Source organism: Stigmatopora nigra, chromosome 21 (genome assembly GCF_051989575.1).
Source record: "Stigmatopora nigra isolate UIUO_SnigA chromosome 21, RoL_Snig_1.1, whole genome shotgun sequence".
In the NCBI taxonomy this organism is placed as follows: domain Eukaryota; kingdom Metazoa; phylum Chordata; class Actinopteri; order Syngnathiformes; family Syngnathidae; genus Stigmatopora; species Stigmatopora nigra.
Genome location: NC_135528.1, coordinates 7715525 through 7738078, shown reverse-complemented (window position 1 = coordinate 7738078; position 22554 = coordinate 7715525). Strand labels below are relative to the sequence as shown.

General features: G+C 38.3%; 1 protein-coding gene across 3 annotated transcripts in view; it reads right to left on the bottom strand.

Moving 5' to 3' along the window:
* The window catches only part of vps50 (VPS50 EARP/GARPII complex subunit), a 44532-nt gene that overhangs the window by 8383 nt on the left and 13595 nt on the right, over window positions 1–22554 (bottom strand). The window contains exons 12-30 of one of the 3 annotated variants that reach the window (XR_013330238.1): window positions 21096–21236; window positions 19079–19211; window positions 16919–17007; window positions 16749–16843; window positions 16147–16245; window positions 15861–15951; window positions 15571–15753; window positions 14899–15017; window positions 13994–14100; window positions 13505–13626; window positions 11433–11510; window positions 10892–10972; window positions 6549–6697; window positions 6283–6379; window positions 5704–5862; window positions 4008–4129; window positions 2707–2896; window positions 2243–2585; window positions 1468–1563 (exon numbers count right to left, since the gene is read on the bottom strand). Coding sequence is in view for 2 of the 3 variants with exons in the window: in XM_077742911.1 (XP_077599037.1) it covers window positions 2466–2585; window positions 2707–2896; window positions 4008–4129; window positions 5704–5862; window positions 6283–6379; window positions 6549–6697; window positions 10892–10972; window positions 11433–11510; window positions 13505–13626; window positions 13994–14100; window positions 14899–15017; window positions 15571–15753; window positions 15861–15951; window positions 16147–16245; window positions 16749–16843; window positions 16919–17007; window positions 19079–19211; window positions 21096–21236 (2175 nt within the window). In the remaining variant the exon portion in view is untranslated. Of the gene's footprint in view, window positions 1–1467; window positions 1564–1707; window positions 2586–2706; window positions 2897–4007; window positions 4130–5703; window positions 5863–6282; window positions 6380–6548; window positions 6698–10891; window positions 10973–11432; window positions 11511–13504; window positions 13627–13993; window positions 14101–14898; window positions 15018–15570; window positions 15754–15860; window positions 15952–16146; window positions 16246–16748; window positions 16844–16918; window positions 17008–19078; window positions 19212–21095; window positions 21237–22554 lie in introns of those variants that run through there. The other 2 variants (XM_077742911.1, XM_077742912.1) reach the window with 2 other exon arrangements.

Below are 22554 nucleotides of genomic sequence, written 5' to 3'. Positions count from 1 at the left end.
TAAGTTGGCGCCCCCTAGAAATGTAAACTATTCCTGAGTTATGTGTGGGCGTTTTCCAATTGTTTTCTCTGGGATTCATAATTGGATACGCGGAAATATACGTTATGTGAAATTATGCGTCAATGTTTACTGAGTGATTGTGTTTAATAATATGGACTTCACCTCAATTCATCTAGTAATCAATTGAAATGATTATTTTTAGACAACTGAGATTGAAGCTGATTTAATTGAGTTAAATAGTAAATGAGATTAAATTCATTGGCTGCCATTGACGGCTAAAGGACGTCCAATCTATTTAGAAAGTGAGAGACTAGAAGCAAGCGTGTAATCTCACACGCACGACATTTGTTCTGCTTGAGTTTAGCAAGTCAGGCAGTAAATTAGCGGCAGTGGCTGGCTGCAAAAACATTCTCAAAGCGCCGTCTTCCTCAGTTGAAGAAGCGCATCCAATTAGCCGTCTCCGTCTCTCGCATCAGTCAACAAGATGGGGATTTACGGCCATTAATATATTTAAATACTGTTAACTGACGATGATTATCTGATTTACCCAAGATGTATCTAACTTAAACTTGTTTGTATACATTTTATAGGAGACATTTGAAATATTTAGGAGCAGTTGCCTTTTTTTTGCTCATAATTGATCAATGAATGGTTGAATTTTTTATCAAACATAAGTTAACAACAGTATTTTTCAAAAAAAATTAAGAAAATAGAGGTTTTGTAGCTGAAAAACTTAATGACAGAGAATTATTTTCTTTTCTTGTTCTTCTAGCCATACTTTATCTGGGAGTTGTTTGCACAGTCAAAGCTTTTACGGGTCTGAAAACGGAGCATTTGCAGAGGTCGTCACGTCCATTATAACGACGGAGGCCATGAATGATTCATAACGCGCATCCTGAGGGGCCCGCCAAGTCGTCGCCTGTGACCCTCGTGCTTTCAATCTATACGGCAAATAAATATCTCTGGATCCACGCTCGGTTTCGCCTAGCCTTTGTCGCAGCCCCGAGTTTCATACCGAGGTTGATTTGTGCGTTTTCTTCTCTGGCAATAATCCATACAGACTATTGTATTGTAAGAGGTCACTATCATGATGCTTCTATCGTGTTGTCAAAGTATTGAAAACGGATGGATGGTTTGACGGAAATAAAAATATACCTGCATTGCAGACCTATGGAATACATTATAACATATTGTAGGGCTAAAAATGACAGCTGCTCTCAAGCACACATAAAAGTTGCCTTTTGAGTCGCAAAATGTACGGACGCTGCATCAAAAAATAGTTTGGGAATGGATCAAGTATTTTATTAACACATTGGCTGCTGTTTACTTAGTATTTCTTTGAGTTATGTTATTTTTTATTGGATTCAACTTTAAAAAATGTGCTGAATTAGATTAATCTCAATTGTGATGTTTTGAGTAAACCTGTTATGAACTTTATTCGAAGTAAAACGTGTGTTTTGAACCTACTTGGGCAATAATGATGATTCTGATAAACAGGAAGTCACAGGAGTGGTAATCACACAGGAAGCTCCATTTTTTTTTGCGTCTGACAGGATCCAGCTCCTAAATTGAGGGGGGGTAGACTCATTAAAAAATGGACAGTAGCGTTCTTTTTTTTTTATAACATTGTACACACAAAAGGTTACGCATTAAATCCTGTAATCGAGTGCTGTCATCAAAATAATACAAGCAAACACTTAAGTTCAACACAAGTGAATTCCTGTTGGGTTTATTGTAGTAGGATTACCGATAAAATTCAGTACTAACAAATTTGTGGTTAAGTACTTGTAAGCATTTGTATCATTTTACGATTTGCATGATGAGAGCACTTCAAGCACAAAACATTATATGCTAATAGAAAAACAAAGACAAAAGGGCAGAAAATAAATACAGACATTGTCCAGAACATTCATATGCGGAGTATATTTGTTATTTGTTTAGGAATCACAATCGGGAATGGCTACATTATGATTCTTTTCACAAATAGATACCCAGCCTGGTAAATGAATATGATACATCCTGTACTGGAGGAGGAAAAAAATAATGTCAGTCGCATACAGTCAATTCAGCGTGGTGAACATATACAATCTAACCGGTGACATTAAAATATATTCATCGAAACAAACAAGGCAGTTCATATCGCCATACGATGTATTTTCTCACTAACAATGTGCATAAATAACAAATGATCATCTAAAGAAAAAACATGAGGCTTTTGAACGGATGAATACTCATTTCTCACCTTACTTTTAACATGGTTAATTCCAGTTATCCTCGGAGTTAATGGGGAAGAAAGACAACAACTGCGGGAAAGTGACATGACAAAACAAAAAAAAACAATGAGGTTAATGAGAATTATGGTACTGAGATCAAATATATCTAATGATATCCATCAAACTGAGCATTTGCTTAAATGTGAATGATTAGAACACTTTGACAGTTTTTACATCTTATTGGGATGTGATCTATCTCTTGGGTCTGTCAATGTCATCAATGGCGGCCAGAAGTTTCTGGCGGGCCTTCTTATTTATGTGCGAGCCCAGACAAACGTTGACCAGGTTTGCTAGTTGCTTCATGGAGTACTCCTGAAAGGGGGGGAAAATAAAAAGATGAAATTTGAAGCTCTTGTCTCAAGTTACAACAAATCTAGTGATGTATTGCTAGATTATTTGTAATTTACAGTCATTTAAAAACATGTATATGTACCCTGTGGTTCTTAATGAACTGTTCCATATCGTTCTCTGTCAGGTAATAGGCTTTAATGTAGGTCTCCACAAACTCCTTATCTGGAATGGGTCGGATGTCTGTCAGCTTCTCCAACTTCATTAAGAATTGTTGGAAGTCCAGTTGCATCAGCGCCCGACCCTCGTTGCTACATTTCTTCACATTGGCATATCTGTACAAAAAATGAAATAAAATAGGGGCTTAAAAAGTTGAAAATGGTGTTTTTGTGCCTGGCTGCAATAATGATAAGTCTGACAATTTGAGTTTTGGCATCTTAAATGACGGAGTTGGCCAGCCGCAAACCGCCTTTCGCGCCGCCGTTGGCAAGTGGCGAAGCGGGTCATTTTCGAGCGGTACATTGTGCCACGAGGCAAATAATGACCGGGACAGAATTCTGTCATTTGCCAAATTTTTTGATGGTTTGCTTGACCGCAAAAGAAAATCCTCTTTTGTGTGACAAATGTGGAGAATTTTAAGACACTTTAGAGAAAAATGATCCATATGTTAGTTGAATAAAATAATCCAAGGAAATCTCAATTTAGAGCTCATTAAACAGCAAAAAAATTTGCTGTGGTGCTCAAATTGTGAAAAAAAAAACATTTTCAAGTCATAGAAATGCATGATATTTAAGTCACCTTAACTTCTAAATGCCCTGGTTACAATAGTACACACAATAAGTGAGGTTGACTGTCACCTCTCGTCGCCATGGAGCTGTTACAGACTCATAAATGCGAAAAGAGATGAGAGGGCTTCATCACACCTCCAATGTAACAAGCCACTCCACGTATCCACTTACCCACAAGGCCGCAGAGTAGTGTACGTGTATATATAGGTGCGTATTGAAAAAAAAAAAAAAGCAAACTAAAGCAAACAGGCAAATACTTCCTCTCACCTATCAAAAGCCATATGGGGTGCTTACAAGTGAAGGAAAAAGAAAAAAAGGTGATGAAATGTATCGCAGAGGGATGTGTCAAGAGCGCTTTACAGTTGGAGCGAGCAAGCCGTGTCATGCAAATCCCCCCATGTGTCTGGGAAAGACGGCATTGGAGCAAAGCCAGGGAGACGAGAGGAATGTCGAGTTATTTTGAGAAAGGAGCATCCCAAAGGATGACTCAAAAGAAGTCCGTATCACTCAGTGCAACCAACACATTCCCATTCCAATTTCTTGGGTGTTTGCAAGTTCCAAAGGAGCGGAAGTAAAAGCGTAATCGCGGTAATTCATCAAAGGCGAGTTTAATTAAAATTGATTAGAAGAAAAGTGTCTTTTTGCCTATCTTCCTTACCCTTCTACAAGAGTCCTGTTGGCCAAGCGAATGCAGTGTTCCCATAGGACGTTGGACACGGGCAATGGGATTCGTACGTGTCTGGAGACGTCTGCAAGCCGTTCGTTGAACATCTCAAACTCCTTTAGAATTAAAAAGAAAAAAGCATAAACTCAATATCAATTCAACCGTACAACTCCCGTCATTACAATAGGATTTGATTCCTCAAATTGTGTTTTTGCAGCTTACGGCGTGACAAGAATATTTCCCCTTTTCACCCGATTTTTCTAACGACTGGGTTCCATAAAAACAGCTGGGTGCCCACCAGTACATATTACAATATTTACCGCGGAATTGACTTGCATGAAAGAACCCCGCGGTACCCTCATCATGCAAACACCCTCATCCATTTATTTATACACCCATACACATCTCAGCTGCAATTTTCTGCCTCCTAAAACCCACAAACATACCATGTATCATGTCTCTGTAACGTCTTAGTCATTCCTGTCATGACCAATGTTCCCTCTAAGTCTTCTCTGCGCAGCAGCAATCATATGGCGCGCAGTAAATAAAATCCAAACTTGTATCCACTTAAGTTTTTGGTGTTTTACAGCATTTTTTTTACATGAAATGCCCAGACTAACAAAAAAAATGGAGGGAAAATTGGTCATGACCATTCAATAAAGTTTAATTCAGGTAACTCTACTTTCTTAGAAAGTTTTCCTGCCTTAATACATTTTTAGTCAAACAATCGCTAGCAAACTCAAATGAATTAAACATCTTTGAATGAAATGGTCTTTACTTTCCGACGGCCTTACAATAGTTTCTTACTTCAGCATTTTCTCAATGAACTCATGTGGAGACTTTAGCATCTCCATGCCACTTTAAATGCAAATCAACATCATTGTTGACTGCTAGTGATAAACCTGAGCTCATGAATAAAATATCCCTCCGCGTCCAGTACGACAATAAAAAAAAAAAGTCGGCACGCTAGTTTCAATCAATGCTCACGGCACAATTATGTATGTGAATGTGACAAGTTGTTAGAGAGGGTTATTAGCGCCCTTTGGGGTGATAGCTACATGCTAGTTGTAATATACACCGTGTCAGTCCATCAAGCAGATCGAATTGACACCGTAAGGGATTTCGGTCCAGACTGCGAGTCGGGGATTTGTACCCGAGGCATTTAGCCGCGGGTAAAATGAGCAAGGCTTAAGTTCTGCCAACCGTGCGGGAATCCAAGCGGTGGCTTGAAGTTCTTTTTCAGCGTTTTGCTTGGAGTGGAATGCTTTATTATGTATGATTCTATTCATAAATGTATAATCTACAGACTTTTGGGGAGGCTGTGTGCTTTTTGACCTTTAGTGACCTTTAGTTCTTCGCCACCCTCAATGTAAAATGCATGATGTGTAATGCATATTTAGCGGGTTACTTTCAGTAGAAAATGTTCCAAGTTTTGCCTGTTATGTTCACTAATTGGTTGGCGTTGATGGAGATAGATGAGCGACTTGACTCTTTTAAGACCAATTACAACTATGAAACAATAAAATTGCATACAGAGACCTTTTAAACATAAGGAATTTAAAGTTCAGCAGAAAAAAATGAGTTCTTTTTATGGCACTTTAGCAAGAATAGCAATTTGGCTAGTTCCAAGAAGCTGAGCAGGACAATATTTTATATTTTTTAAAAGTCCAGATTTAATTAGGATCATTACCTTTAGTAGGACATCCACATAGATGTTATGCTGGGACATGATCTCTCGGATGTCCCATTTGACGCCCGACATCAGAAGTAACATCTGTTCGTAATCGATGGCTTTGGCAGCCACCATCCAGTAAATGGGCTTCCGCAGTTCGCTGGTTGTAGACACAGTCTGACAAGAGGAAGAAATTATTTCATTTTATTGCAATTTACGCTTGTCTGTCATCAAAAATGATCAGCGTCCAATCCATTTGACATCTTCCAGCTCAAGTGTATTGGACGTTTATTGTCTTTGATGATTGTTAATGAGTAAAGTGGGTGGTCAAAGATGATTTCTCCGGAAGAAGTTGGTTTCTTGAAAAGCAACTTGTGGAAAAAAATGTCTTTGAGAAAACAACCTCTAAATACAATATTTTGCAGGTGCACTGGCATTTAAAAGTCAAATATATCATGAATAAAGAAATTTTTGCTTGATCACTCAGCTTTTTTTTTTCCGCAATGGAAATTTCGCTCAACTCATCTGTTGTTGACGCTGATGAATATCATTTATAATAATAATAAGGGGGGGAAAAGTGCAGGATCTTATGTGTACCTGGGAATAGAACTGCTGCAGAAAAGGTTTCTTGGCAGCAGGCATCATGGTATCCAAATGGGACTGAAGAGACTCAAATTGCTCAGCCAAAAACACACTGGAGAAAAAAAAGGATAAATAATGTCACTTTTATGACCATATAATTCACCTTTTATAATGCCCTTTGGAGTTTCTTTCTTGCTGTAAAAAATTACATATGTCTGGTGACAGTTTCATCTAAAAAAACACCAAAAGTTCCCATCCCTTGAATATTAAAATATACATACAGAGACTCGGTGGCGACCACTCGTTGTGCCAGTCCATACAGAGTGTCACTGTTGCTGAGGACAACCATTTGGCTGAGGTGGGGGCTCGGCACTTTCTCTTTCCGGTCTTCTGAAGAACCGTGCATAACTGCATTTTCATTGCTAGCCTCCTGGAAGACACACATGTGCAAATGAGTCTGTTGCCAACAGTGCATATTCGCATTGTTTTCATTCTCTGACATTGACGGTAAGAGATATCTAGAGTAGAAGCTGAAAACAAACTTTTCTTTTTGCTGCTCCTGCATTTAATCTGGATTGATCTAGCCTAAAACGTTGCCGATCATTGAAAGGGATTAGACTTGAAGCTATTGACTTGAAGAGCTTCAAAAAGTTGGAATTTCACCTTGCCATGTTGAAAAAAAAAAAAACATTCAGCGGTGATAAAGGTATGGATTTCAAGTGACACAATCAAGACTGTGCCGAGAACTGAAAAGAATGTCAGAAGAGGGTGGAAATTGTCTGGAGAAAAGGCAATATATGGCCACATGATAACCTTTGGTCTTTTTGCAAAAGAGCCTCCGGCAGATCAACGGCAATTACGCGACTCTTAAACAACTGTGAGCTGCATTCCAATCATTGGTATTCACTTGTTGGCATCCTCTTATCATGCTCACTTCATGGCGGAGTGGTTCCAGTTCTTTAGGGTGACCACTCCAGAGTTTTAAACAAGAAAAAATCATGTGTGGTGCTTTGCTTTTGCAAATGAAATCTTACGTTTGATGAAATGCTCCATTGGATGAAATATTGATGATAAATGTCTGTCTTAATCCTGTTGTATTTATGAGGAATGGAGTTTGCTTTTGTGGGTTTTGGCAAGAATGAAGTGTAGTGGCTTGAGACTTTCCATTTTAAATTATTTGTCAAAGCTAATTTTAGACAAACGATCCAGTTTGAATTTGCAAACTTGCACGATGTAAATATATCCAAGTATTTTGGCCTATACAACATGTTTTTTCTGTTCATGGCAAAACTGAATTATCTAATCAGGACTTGGAATAGCAGGAAATGATGGCTGATAAGAATAATAATTTAAAATCTTCTTATATTTGAATCTGATCTCATTAAAAGATCAGAAATAAGAGAAATGAATGCAAGATCATTTCTAATATCGACAATGTAATCATAGTGCAATACATCCTTATTAGTTAAGAAAAAAAAGATTTTCCCCCAAATACAATACATTTGCACATAATTGAGCCAATGAATAACATTCTAACATGAATTCACTTGATGTTAATTGAGGTTTCATTGTCTGTTTATATTTTGCAATACCAGAAAGTGCTGTTAGCATAAAATGTAAACAATTTGTTGGCCTAAGCTTTGGAAAACACAGCAATGTTTTCTCCGCAATCGCATAACATCCATCTAAAGCTTCCGTGAAGAATTCTTAACTTGAAGCTGTCATGAAGAGCTATGTTCCGGTCATTTATATTCCGCAAACGTAGGGAAAGCTGTTTTGTTTCAGTCCTTAGGTATTAATGCTACTCACACATCTCTTTCTCCCATGTGGACCACCGCCGGCACTGTAAAAGACGAGGCCATCAAAGCCCGAGAGCTTATCTACACTTGCGTAATGATTAGAAAATACGGGATTGAACTCCCGTTGGAAATAAAGGAAACATACGGAGAATGCGTGGCGATTGATTTCCAAACTGTGAAGAGGAAAAGGCTTATACGAGGGAGATCAGAGAGAGGATCACGCCGTTCACATGTTGTTGTTGGGACTAAAACTGATGAAATGGGAAGGCGGCAGAGGGTTTTGCTTGTTTGAAAAGAATTCTTTAGAAATGTATGACAGAAAAATAAACAGAAAAGCTTGGTGGGATTTTATTCACATGGAGAGATATTCCAATGGAGAATCCTAGTGTGTTTGATAAGTGAACTTCATTACATCAAGTTGGGAATACTTGGCAATTCTAGTCATAGTCAAATAGCATATGTATTCAAAAAGCTTTCAAATGCATTCAGGGCCATGTCCAGGCAGCTAAACAAGCAATTGAACAAGAGTAATGGTATTCAGTTTCCAAATAATAGCTTTTAGCAGGGGATACCCAATGTGATCTCATTGGCCAAGTGTCTCAATGGATCAGGATTGACTGCTTATTCCTCTCCAGCCCCATTCCATAGAGAGTCATGTTTTGCGCAAGTGGACTTGCGACAAGGCAATTATTGCCAAGTGGATCTTTTTACACCTCTTTATCACGCAACGACTGGAAAATGTAACTCTCATTAGACGATGTTAAATGAAAGGCCTTTATTGATTTTGTTTTGACAACCGCTGGGGCTTGGGGGCCATCTATAGTGACAAATATTAAGTGGAGAAAAAGGACATGTTGTTCAACATTAATATCCCAAAATTCACAAAAAAGGGGCATTCACACTAATCTGAGCTCATTTTTTGTCTATACTCAGCGCATGAGAAAAACTGCAGTTTATTTTGACTTGACTTTAGTTTATTACATGTGTGTGATGTCTGTTGCTAATCAATTTATCTTTGTAATGAATTAATATACCTCAGATAAATCTGCCATGCTTTGTTTTTAATTATTATTGTATTGTATTGTGTCAATGTAATGGTAGATTTATTTAACTTGAGATGATTTGCAGAGGAACAGCACATCTGTGCAATTGTTCATGGCAAATCCAAGTATGACAGCTCCAAATGTTGCCTTAGAGCAAATGGGCTCTCAACAGCTGTCACAGCGGAACTTTCCAAACAGGGGCGACATGGGAGCAGATGGGTCTCGGCCATGAACTTGATTAGGTCGCCTCATGAAATCTGCCCAAAACATTATTGATCACTCCATTTGTCTACACAGTGCATCTGATCCCAAGAAAATGACGAAAAAGACTGTTGCTTCAACATAAAAGAGACACACAGAAAGAAACGCAATCCAAACTAAAGAGCAGATGATTTTTTTATTCCAAATGTTCTTTTTTTTACGCCTCTGCGGATCTTCCAATTTAAGATGAGACCACGCCGTACCTGAGCCGAAATGAGAAGGTACGGCACACGTGGGACTCGGAGTCATTACCGTGGCGCTGGCTTACGGATCAAACCGCTGCAACGTCAAATAAGGGGAGCACAACCGCAAGGATTTGACAGCTCGATTGAAATGCAGTGTATAATTAACTTTATAATCTGCCTGCAAATGAGGTCCACCCCTAGCCAATCTCTGGAGCATGCCGTGGATGCATTTGCTTGCAAGCACAAGTTCTCTATGCAAACTATTTCGTAAAAAGGAGAATTTGAGTTCAAAAAATGTGTTTTTTTGAGATAACTTGCTGAATATTTTATAATATATTGCAACCATGTCGACTATACTATTTTTTTTTATACAAGTGAATATGAATTATGTTAAGGTGGCTTCTTTAGTTTTTGCTTCAATTTGAAAGTGGTCATTTTATGGTGCCTAAAATATTGCAGTAAAGATTTTAATGGCTAAAGTGAACATTTTGACTATCTGGCATATTCATGTGACCCCCCTCCATTTTATTTTTTATGCCAATTTAACATTTTTTTTCCCTACACCCTCCCGAGGCCCTCCTGAAAGCTGTGAACAAATTCATCAGCATTGCTATCAAAGCAAAATGCCATTGTGCTGCAAAATCAAACATTTTTTCAGGCAAAATAGTCCCTATTCCCCTTTTTGAATATAGATGCAAAGAATTTGGGTCAAAGCAAATAGATTACATAGCCTGGTTTATTTTTGTATAAACGTATGCTTATCATGTAAAAGTGTTTATCCTACTTCTCCATTTCCTATTTCAATGGCGTAAATAAAAATGTATTGCTATCATTTATAAGATATAAAACATAGTTGAGGAGACCTATAAAAAATAACAACCATTATCATTGGCCACAATCAAAATGTTACTAAAAGTTTCTATTTCAAAACTTCCATACAGGGGACAAAAAATGACATTAGGGTCATGAAAAAAAATGGTATTAGTAGGGTAAGCCCAGCATCAGACTAATTGTCATCATTGAAGGCCCTAATGGAACAACACGTCCAAATCCAACCTGCTCTGGTCACTTAGAGGAAGGAAGCTACGCGTGTGTGAGTGACCAGCCACCACATAATAACGACCCGTAATGTATTTGGTGGCAACATCGGCTGAGGCTTTCTCGCCAAAAAGGCCACGCACATGGCCGGGGGGGACGTGACGGGGGGAGAGTAGTCGGGGAACGAGCGTAAAAAGGAGGGAAATGGACGCTGGAGCATGTTTGTGTCAGAAAATGAGGTAATGAGCAATTGGGAAACAGAGAGAGGAGATGCTGCGTTTAAGTGTTCAAGTCCTACCATGTCGATGAGGCTTTCCTGGATCCGGTTCAGTGTAGTTCGCAGTCTACTGCTGATAAGGCCCAGACCTGATGATTCATACTGCGGGAATAGAGATTTACACAATGTTAGCGTCAGCAACACCTTTCCCACAGGATAGCACGCACTTCAGAGAAGTGTGAAGGCATGCCACACGTGTGTATGGATGGGGACAGGAGCGTCTTTTACTTTGGGCTTCAAGCTGACTTTGTGTCAACAGGGGGATACATTCACAATAACTATTGTGGGTGACAGCAGGGGGAAAGTGTAGGGAAATGTTGCAAAAACAACACAAAGAAAAGGCAACTTCTTCTAAAGGTACTTTCAGATGCACTTGGTGTTATTTGAGGGATCACGCACATAAGTACTGACTACACTGTAATAAAAAAAAAGGTTACATTTGCTTGGTAAACAAGTATATGTAATTTTTACAGTTGTTTGTTAATCTTTTAAGTTTTTTACTTTGACAGAATTTACTGTAACTTTTTTTTCTTTACAATGTAGTGTGTAATTCTACTCTTACCAAACAAGCCGGGCCCACCACACGGGCCGTGCCCGACTCTCTGCCACTATGAGTGGGCAAAGATGGGCTTGGGACAGACTAAACATGGCGGAAAAAGGATCAAAGTAAAGCACAAAAAAAAGAGAGTCAAGTTAAAACTTGAAGGCTGAAATTAAAACTGTCCAATATGATGGGAGAAAAATAAAGGAACTCAATTTGGAATGGGTTATTAGAGCTGATTAATCATAAAAGACACAGACAGTTGGTGGGCTATATATAAAGTTATACGTAATACTTGGAGAGAGAGAGAAAAATGGGCAAATAAAACACTTTCTGAACAGTTCTGAAAACCTATTTTGGAGTAAATGTCCAAAAATAATTATAATTTGAATATAATTTACCAGTTTATTATTTCGATAAGAATAAAGCAGAACTTTGCCATCTTTTGAAATCCATAGTCTGTATGTTTATGGTTTGAAAATCCTTTATACCATCTGTTTCTTAGGTTTTCCTGCCAACAATTTCATTCCAAGTACTTCTATAGTCACACAATAAGCTCACTGAGTACAAATGACAAATATTTATAAATATTGAATAGTTGGTCATCTATTTTCCCAGTGTACACAAATGCACCCTCATCTCAGTTTAGTCTGTAATTTGTCTCTCTCCAATGAAGATATCAGCAAAACATCCAAGTCTCAAATAGCGAGTCCAAAAACTGCCTTCCCACTAAATCCAAACAGATGAACGGCTGATTATTTATGAAGTCCCTCCTGAGAAAATAATGCAACTTTAGCATATGTGTGACCAGACTCACTCACTTAAGCAGTTTCTCCCAGCCAATATAAACACATAGTAGGCTATTTACCCTTTTGAATATTAATGCCAGCCGTGACTCTTTAACCGGAGAAGTCAAATAGATCCATCTTCATTCCGGCAGTGACGAAAGAGCAATTACCGGGTCAAAAAGAAAAAAAAAAAAAGCAGCAGCATATATGCACGTGGCATAGGGGGCTGTTGAAAGATTCATAGCGGGATTAGCATTTTACCATTGAAGCCTCACTAAGTGGGACTATTAATGAAATGGGAGCGTTCGTGAGATTGCACTCAATGACGAAAACGCTGTGTTGAGCCGGGCACCAGGAGGACAAGATTCGACTAGAATGACTTCTTTTACCTCCGCATGACATGCGTACGGCAGCGTTAATCATTTCTATTAGAGCAGCCCCTGTGGAGCGAGCGTTCATCCTCTTTAAGTCTTCCCAGACAATAGGCTAGAAGTCATTTTGTGTTGGCTAACAATGGTGACAATACACAATTGGCTTTTGTTTTGGTTGAGAAGCCCCACTCTATAGTTTTAAGAAATGGCAGGGTTGAGAGACTGTAACCTATTATTTAGATGGAATGTGTAGAAATAAACAAAAACATTCAGATTTTAGGCTCTAGGGAAAATAACTGTACATCTTCTGTAGTCATGTTTTATGACTTTTCCATTATTTTAGCCACAGTAGATTGAAGTTATTTTTGAAATCACAGATTTTTTTTGTATAGAGATTAGAAGGGATTAAAAGGTAACCGGTTGAAGGATCATTTTTTTGGTGGCAGTTTTTCAAATTTGAGTCTTAAAGGAGAATAGACACTAAAGTACTTAAAAATAGTCAGTAATTCACTAAAGTTTTGAAAACAAACATCTCAATGCATTAATGACCTTTGCTATCTTGGCCTGTCAAACTATTATTTCAAAAAACATATACTTGATTTTATTACTGAGGTACTTTATGATAAATATTAAACATTTTTGTTTAGGTTTAAGCTCCTGTTTCTCCTAAAGTCAGTATGAAACTACAGAGCTCAAATACAGACTAGAGTCACTATTTTTGGGTAAAAATCTCTAAAACAGACCAGGGAATTCTCTCTCACTCTCGTTGAAGCACTCAACTCTCAGCGGGGCTACTGCTACAGATAAGGAATACCAATCTGTCAAAATGAAAAAGAACCTTCAACTTGCCCTGTCAAATACTCAGTCGGTACGGAAGAGAATATTCAGTTCCCTTTCCCTCGGGGTACTGTAACAAGTTAAAAAGTCATTTTACCATGTCATTTCTTCCAAAGAAGGCGTAAACAGCGTAGAGGTAGTAGTCAAAAAGCTGGGATACGCAGTGGATGACATCGAAGGCAATTGGCTTCAAAATGCTCATCATCTGCATGTATTTGCCTGGTGGGGAAATAGACCAAAAAAAAGGGATTCAACATCATTTAATCGAATTTGCAGAAAATTTAAATTGTCAAATAACAATAAATGATATGCCGGTGGAGCTATAGGGACCTTAGCTGGAGCCTGTTGCATTTGCATACTTAGTAATGTCACACAGACATTTAAACACCTCTTTAAAAGAGCAGGGGGCAAAGGCTAACTATTATCATTGCTTCTTAGTCACACGGGCAGCAGCCCAGAGCGCAACGTGCTCATGTGTGAAAGAGTTAATTAGCCAGAATAACGGCAGACACAGAAGGCTGAGGGAAATAACTAAATGGATCTGAGAAAGAGAATACCCATTTAAATGCTTGACAAAAAGACTCACCCACGAGCCGGATGACGTTAAGAGTTGTGTTGGTGAGGATCGGGGCGTTGGTCTTATTCAGGTTGTAATCGGACCGCTTCTTACTTTTTATAGTCTCCCGAGACACACTGAGAAAGGGAAAATAAAGGGTTCTAACCAACTTTATTATTCCTTCACTTAGGAGAGGAAAGAAACTTTAGATGAGGTTGAAATTGTTCTAATTGATCAATCAGAACCCATTACACCAAAACAGTGTCACAGAAGGACCCATAGGGTGGAGGAAACGGGACCCCTGACTTCCGTCATTGAGCTCAACATTAAGCAGCAATCATTTAATTACTGAACGAGACAGTGGGGTGACCTATTTGATAATTAACCATTAGCTATTCCTGTTTAAAACAATGGGGAATTAGCATTTTTGTAGCTGGAGGCTAACATACGCCAGGGTAAGTTTATGGCTACCAAAGACAGTGGTAGATGTCCAATCTATTTGAACAGAGTCAGTGCCTGCCGTAATTCAATAATAGAATAGTAACAGATATTAATATGCAGACAAAATCATTCAGACTTCATTTCAAAGAGAAAAACGGGGGAGTGAACTATCTTGAATATAGCAACAACCGTTACTAGCCTCTTATCACTAATGTGGGAAGAAAGAGAATTTTTCATGATTTCATGGTAAGCTTCCTCCCCGCTGAGCGAGGTTAAGAGGAGGTGAGCTAAAATTAAACATGGAAAGCATTTAAAATGAACTGAACATACCGCTTATCCTCATTAGAGCGGTTTCTGAGCTTGACCATCTTATTTTTTGACCATTTCTGCCAGTTAATGTCAAACTACATTTAGAAGAAATGACAGACACCTAGCTAGCCCTTATCATAAAACGCCAATGGTGTCACCACCCAGATTGGAACAGTGTGACTGACCTCTTGAAGGGGACGTCTCCCGTCTGCTCGTCCACGTAGTCCTGCTTGAGCTCCTCGGGGACGTCGCTGTCGCTGTCGTAGTCCTGATAAGCACTCTTCTCCAGCTCGTCGGATTCGTACTTGAGAAAAGAAACGACAGAATGGGGAGACCAAGTTGAAAAAAATAGAAGTGCTACAGTAAAGAGGGAAAATGCCAAATTGAGAGAATTCAAAAGGAGTATCAAGTGATTGTGAAGGTCTAACACTTGGAATGTAAAAGATTTGACGTCAATGGCCGCCAATGTTAAAACCTTTACTCCATTGAAAAGCCATTGAAAATACACCTCTTTTCAAATTTGAATAATCCCGCAGCGATTTAGCACCAATTAATCAACTTGTCTCTTTATAAACACAGAGGTGAATCTCAACAGGTCGCCTCATTAATTAGTCATAGCCATGTCAGTGATGTTGATGCTGACTTGACTCATTAGAGGGGGTAGTAGCCATAAAACCGTCAACACTAAACAATTGCAGATGCTCTATGTACACCATGTACTTTATATCATACAGCTTGAACTATTCATACAATTAGAGTGCTAGGGGGTTTTATTTAAACTAATTACAAATACTCTGAATAGAATACTTTGTTTTCTTTCTAGGTTTTTTTGGTGTTTTGTTTTTTTGGGTTCTCACCCCAGATGCCAGCACATCTTCAGTTTCTTCCTCTTTCTGCTCAACATGCATTTCAAAGGGGTTTCCCTCTTGCAGGTATTGCTGGAATAATGTGAGGTCCTCTTGAATGTGGATGGCAGTGGACTCATTCTTTCTGCTTGGGGAAAGTGAAGGGGAACGACACTTGTCCATAAATTTAAACTCCTAGGTTTGGAAAGAAGCGACAGGAAAGCAATATAAGAATGCGCAGAAAAAACGGAAGGCTCGGTCGGAAGTAATAAATGACCAAAGGCAATAAAAAAAAAACCCACATGAAGCTGCGAGATGTTAAAGTTCGACTTGACAGGGCAGAGTTCCCATGTTTCATTTTCCAGAAACATCCGCAGCTCTTCCAGTCGTGCCCTGAAAAATTGGAAAAGAAAGTCGAAAAAAGCAATACGTCACAACTTTTAAAGTCTTCCACAAAAAGAAAGCTTTTGTTCATTCATTGCTAGCCCTTCAACTTCAAATGTTCAGTTTTGGCAGTCTTGGATTCGCTAGCCAGAGCCAAAAAAAATTCAATGGGTGCAACATTAGTTTTTATTATGATCAAATTACCTGTGATAGTTTTTAAAGTAGTTGACACTCTGGCGTTTTATGGACTCTTGGAGGACCTCAGACTTACTGTTGCAGAATTCCTCACCCACTTGCATTAATCTAGGAAACAATACAAAAATAAGCATTTTGAATTTGATTGATGACAGTAACAAAGATAAGAAATGAGAATGAATTCTGAAATTGTCAGCCAGGAGTATTGTTTAATTTCCCTACTGTTGTGTGCATGATTGACTTTGCTGTCAATCATGCACACATCAGACAAACATGATTTGTTATATTATATCAAATTAAGATTTCTTGCTGCAGAAACATGCCCACAAATGAATTCTAGTTATGTACAATGTGATCATTTTACATAATGTCATACACAAGATATCAAGAGCTAACCTTTTTCTCTGTGAATCTATTAATAAGTGGAGCATGATCTTTAACTATTGCCATGAATACCAACTACTCAAAAAGCACGTGACCAGTATTTGAAACACTGAGCGCTTGTGCGCATTTCTATTCCCTCTCAATTAAATATGATTAAAGTTAAGTAACAGATAATAATAAGGTTTATACAGCCGCATTGTTGTATCTGCACGTGTTTAACAATGTACCTGCTGATCACATCCAATACCACAATGAAGTCATCATATTTAAAGTTGGACATGTCAGTCCCCAGAATGTAGGCCTTCACTTTTAACTGGACATCCTGAGGAAAAACGGCAAGATGTTATTTGTGGTAAAAACAAAAAATGGAGTTTATGAAGAAAATTGGCAGACAAACCTGCCAAATTCGTGTCAGTCCGTGCTCCAGCTTCTTCTTCACGTAGCCGCGATCTATCACCAACTCATCCGACTCTGCTTGTGCCGCATCTTTACAAACAGATTTCCGCACTTTAATATTGTTTGGCTGTGTAGTTTCAAAAGCTTTCCATGACTGACATGCTCAAGGCTAGAATGACAGTCGTCTAAGCTACGTTTGTTGTCAGGCGGTGCAATGAAACCCTTCTTCTTGTGAGTCTAGACCACCGCCTTGCTTCCCATTCCGAATGGTGAGGCGAGGTGAGTAAGAAGCACGAGTGATTGATGAGAAGACCCGAAGATGGGCCTGTCAAGGTCGTTTTCAATAAGCGAGCAAATTTGCAGACCAGAGAAACAGAGTGAAACCCTGCTTCAGAGGGGATCATTGAGATTTCTTTTGATACATTTCTCAAAGCCCACAGGAAACATTTGAGGTTCTTCTCTGATGCTAATACTAAAAAAGAAAATATATATATAAAGTAGGCCATTGGGAGATATTTTACCATATTGTGCGCAATGACAATGCTGCTGTCATATGGTATAATAGGATTTAAGCATGTATTGGTCTGTATATCAAGAGAACACAAAAGAACAGACATGCATGTTTCCTTCTTTCCACTAAAAGACAACACACTAGATACATATGTACATTAAAAAGCTTCAAACGTTTAGGCAGCCAATGAGTTAAGGGTTAAAAGGCACCTGCCAGAAGCCCGTAAAGCCAAACATGCCACTTTTATCCATCATGACACAACCTTGACCTCATCCTACTGGCCTTCATTGCGAATGAAACAGATAGCAGTGATAACCACAGTGTCAAATTGATCTTGTCAGGAAAGAAGATGACCCTGACTAGAGTAACGTCCAGTGACAACCTCTCCTTTCATAGTGCGGCAAGATGAATTAGCCCCACATTACAGTGAACAACTCAATATATTAAGTGCTAAACAGGACAGACATGGAGGGAGGAGCAATCTTTAGAAAGTGTGACTGTTATGACACAGGTGCCCCTTTAGGGTGAGCTGGAGGTCAAAGTCACCTCAAAACGTGGTCGGATTGACGACGTGTGCAATCAATCGCTATGGCGACATAGGATGAGCGCATTAGCGAAGACTGTAAATGCAAGACAAAGACTGGGAAGGGACACCTTTACAGAGGTGAAAGCCAAACCACTACTGAGAAGATTGATGGCACTCTTGGTAGAAAATGGGGTGATTGTCCTTTCTTTCACCAAGATGATGGAATGGAATGAAATATCCAAAGAATGTTTCTCAAATGTTTTTTGATCATTTAGAAGTAACATGGTAGCAAGTCATACTCATGTTAGGTGATCCTTGGAAGTTTTTGTGGACTCATTCAATGGCAGTAGATGATGAAAGTCATTTAATTATTTTCTAACATTTTGTAATGTAGACAACAATAGCAGAACTGACTGCGCATTAAGATTAAGCTTACCATGTACACGTCCACATTTTTAAGCATTAATAACCATGAAATACGTCAGAGTGGAATCTGCTGATTACATTAGCATGAAAATGGAACAAAGGCAAAGTCGTCCATGACATATTTACAGACACACACAAAAAATAACTGCATCCTTCCAATAGGTATCTAGAACACAAATGGGCTAATCCATTATGGTAGTAATTTATGTGTACTGGATCTATATTAGGAGTAAACAAAGAACAGATCTAACAGACATTTCATTGTTAGATGTTTGCATAATATAACTATTAGGTATAACATACTGACATGCACTGTCTTTTATTTGTATGCTAAAAATGGATATCCAGCATTTAACTCTTTATTGTTCAATAACCTCTAAACCAAAAGCATCTGTATCACAATTGTTGTAAAAGAAAACACAGACAATAAAAGTGCTTAGAGTGACTCGAGCTTGGCTGATTATTCTCTTGGAGCTAAGACCTGGCCAAGCTGTGTATAATGCCGACATCAAACAGCTAGAAAAGATTAACGTTCCGCAAAGTGTGTATCAATCTGACCTCATTTTCACCAAGCGTTTGACGCCAAACCGATTCTATCATTTACATATTGATCTTATGTTATCGAGACCAGATTTGGGCTTTTTCTAGATCATGAAATATAGCTTGAAAAATGGCTGTGGTTCAGAACAGAACGGTACCTGGTGTGGAAGTCGTGGCCTGCTTGTCGTGCTCTTTGTGCCAGCGCATGGTGCGATGGTAGCTCAACATCACCTCCCACAATGCTTTGCACAGATCAGTTAAACAAGGAATGTAGCTGTCCAGTGTGATATGCTGCAGACAGACAGACAGCACTGTCACTAAAAGGTTATAAAACGACTTTCACAGAGCCTGAAGGAAAATGGAACAGAAATAAAATGCCTACATATGCTAATGCACTTTATATCACATCTAATGATCGCTCGTTATTTCGAGATACTGTAGGGAAACATCTCATTTCTGTGTCGTGACCAACGTGCTGATGGAGCTAATAAATGCGTGGGCTTGTTAAGATATGTAATTAACCAGAGAGCCAAATTAGTCTACATTTGATTTGTTATTCTGATGGGGTAAAATACAAGATTTTACAAATGATTGCGAATGAAGTACCTTTCAATGTGAATTAAAGGAATTTATACGAGTATTGTGGGGCATTGTAGAGAATGAGAAAATCACAGTTAGATTAAATGTTAGGGAAAAAAAGCTGTACACAGACAAAAGAATTACTAATATGAAATGGAGGTTAAAGAAAGAACCAGATGTGCCAAATGATGCTCCATATTCTTCACAAGTCAACCATGTCAGCAGCATGTTGCCAAGCAACAGGGGCACTGGGAGAGAGAGGTGTAAGCATAAATGGATCTGTAGTGTTTTGATGAGAAATAGAACGTCCGTTTACAACTGCTCAACACAATGAAAGCCACTTTTGTTGCTTGGGTCAACCTTTCTTAACAATACCGTCACAACCAATAAAGCTAACGTTTTGTATAAATTCTGTACAAACTGAAAACTATCTATCCAACAAAAAGAGTGAGCTGACATTTACAGAAAAACAATTTGGATTATTTAAGAACCTGAAACATCAATTTATCATTAGAATGCTTTGAATATACCTAAACCAGATAAGAGAATTGGTATGGAGATGGAGATTCTCCATGGGAACATAGTTTTCAACTATGTATAACTTTAACAGGCATGCTCTACAAAAATCATGAAAAACAAAAGACATCAATTTCCATCAAGATAAAGAAAAATGCTGATGTAGGCGCTTGGCATTTTTTTTAATATGAATAAATCCATCAGCATGAATAACAAAAGCCTGTCGGTGACTTCAAGATAAAACAGGTCAATCTTATTAAAATAATGACAAACAGCAAAGACTGGATGTCTGTCAATTAAGATTCAAATCATTTGGAATAGGAGATTGGGCAGCCATTATTTGCTGCTAGTCTCTCAATCTAAATGGTTTAAAAGTCTATCAGCATGCATGACACTTAATACGTTGAGAATTGAATTAAAGGATTGATACTACATAGTAATTACACAAAAAATGACATTGATTCCAGATGAAGACAATGTTGTGATTTGGACGTCTATTGGCGTCAATGACACCCAATGAATGTATGATTAAAAGTCGAGAGTTAAAAGTAAAACAATTTCCAGTCGATTGACTTCCAATAAATGGAATGAGTGAATGTCAAACAGACCATGGGATTGCTACAGAGTCTGGCCAATAATAATGAGACAATCATGTAAAATTAATGCAGCCTTTTCCATAATCCTGGCCTCTCAGAGGTTTCCAATCGCTTTTAAATTTGAAATCACGTAATTATTAAGGCGGGTTTAGAAGGGCTAGCAATAGTTCAACCTTTTCTTATCATCGGAAGCAAGAATCAACGTGTTGAAAACTACTTTGATTTCTGTGCATTCAGAATATCGAGTGTGAAGAGGAAAACGATCACAACTCAAATACAGCGTGAAATGATACTGAAACAAATTGTCCACCAGCCATGGGCAGAAAGAAACTCTACATATAACCTTCTACGGCTTAGTCTATAGAAGGGTGTCCAAGCAATTGGCCCCACTAAATTCCCAATAAATTGACCTTCTAAAGCTTTTTTGGGAAAGTTTAAAGCGCAAACATAAAAATTGAAATTGACATAACAGATATTTTCTTACCGTACATAGATCTTTGTACTGCATTTTCTGAAACTTGGTATCGGCGTTGCCAGCACAGAGCTCGACATATCCCAGCACCACTTGGAAAACTGTGTTATGGATTGCTTGGGTGAAGTGCATGTGCAGTTGGTCCATAGCGGTCTGCAGAGAATGGCAAACACAAAGTTATGAAAGGATTAAATCACAACTTAATTTTTCATCTGCCTGTGTCCAATGCTGAAACCAAATTGATGTGACATTGCCCTGTCATGCACTAGTCTTTCATTTTCTCCCTCTAAGTACCCTATGACTACTTTGTAACACCACTTATAGTCAGGTAGAATATACATCTAATCATATTTCTGTTTCCCAATTCCCAATTCTGTCTGTATACCCTTTTCCATCCAGTTTCTTTTTGAAAAAAACATACAATAACTATATAAATTGAGTAAAAAAAACAGAAAAATGACCCACATTGTGGTCTCTTAGAAGAAGACATTTATACATAGAGAAGAGAGAATTGTTATGCAGCTACTCATTACACAAGCATTGGCATTTCAGTCAACGCCTAATAGCTTTTTCTCCATGGCAGAGATGCATTATTGTCCAAGTCCTATTAAAAAGTCATCAGCAAGCGAAACTGTTGTGACATATTCCTTTGTTAAGATGAACATGGCCTCTACTGCTTAACCCATTGGCTGCTATTGACAGCGATAGACGTCCAATCCCTTTGGGCAAGGTTACCTAGCTGAAAGTTGTCCTTCACTTATAATTTAGATCTCTGAGCAAAGAAAGACTGCCATCGTTTTTCAGAGAGGATTTAGCATTTTATGTCCATTTTTAAACATTTATGTTTTACATTACATGGAATAGCCTTTAGGCTGTTCCTAGCTACGTGCAGTGAAGCAGATTGATTTTACTTTCTTGCGACAGATTGTTACTGAAATAGGTTTTGCTTAATTTGACTGCCATAGATGGAGATAGACGTCCAGTCCATTTGAACAAATGGGTGTTGGCAACGACTGTACTGGTGCAAATGATTTGGATGTCTAATACTGGCCAAAAAAAAGCAATCAATTTTGGTTCAAACCATTATACTTAAGCTGCACAGTCATGTTTCTACCTTAAAACGATTTCTGACATTTTTCAAATATTCTCCCACCGAAGCCTCATCAAAATGTCTTAGCAATTAAACCACTGAGTTTATTTGTTCAACTATTGATCCAATTAATTGAACCTATTCAGATAAGTGAACTGAATCTACATTATATTTTGCATGCAAACATTTATTGAGAGAATAGGTATTCTAGTAAAGATATGTTGGATGATTGCAACCTTCTGTTCGACTATTAGCACAACCTTGCGGTTGTCATTTATCTCTTGCAAATACCGTGCATGACATTCACTCTCAATCCAAATTAATGGAGGATAATAAGTCAATGTTGAGAAAAAGAAACAAGGATTAAGCACTCGTCAGTTT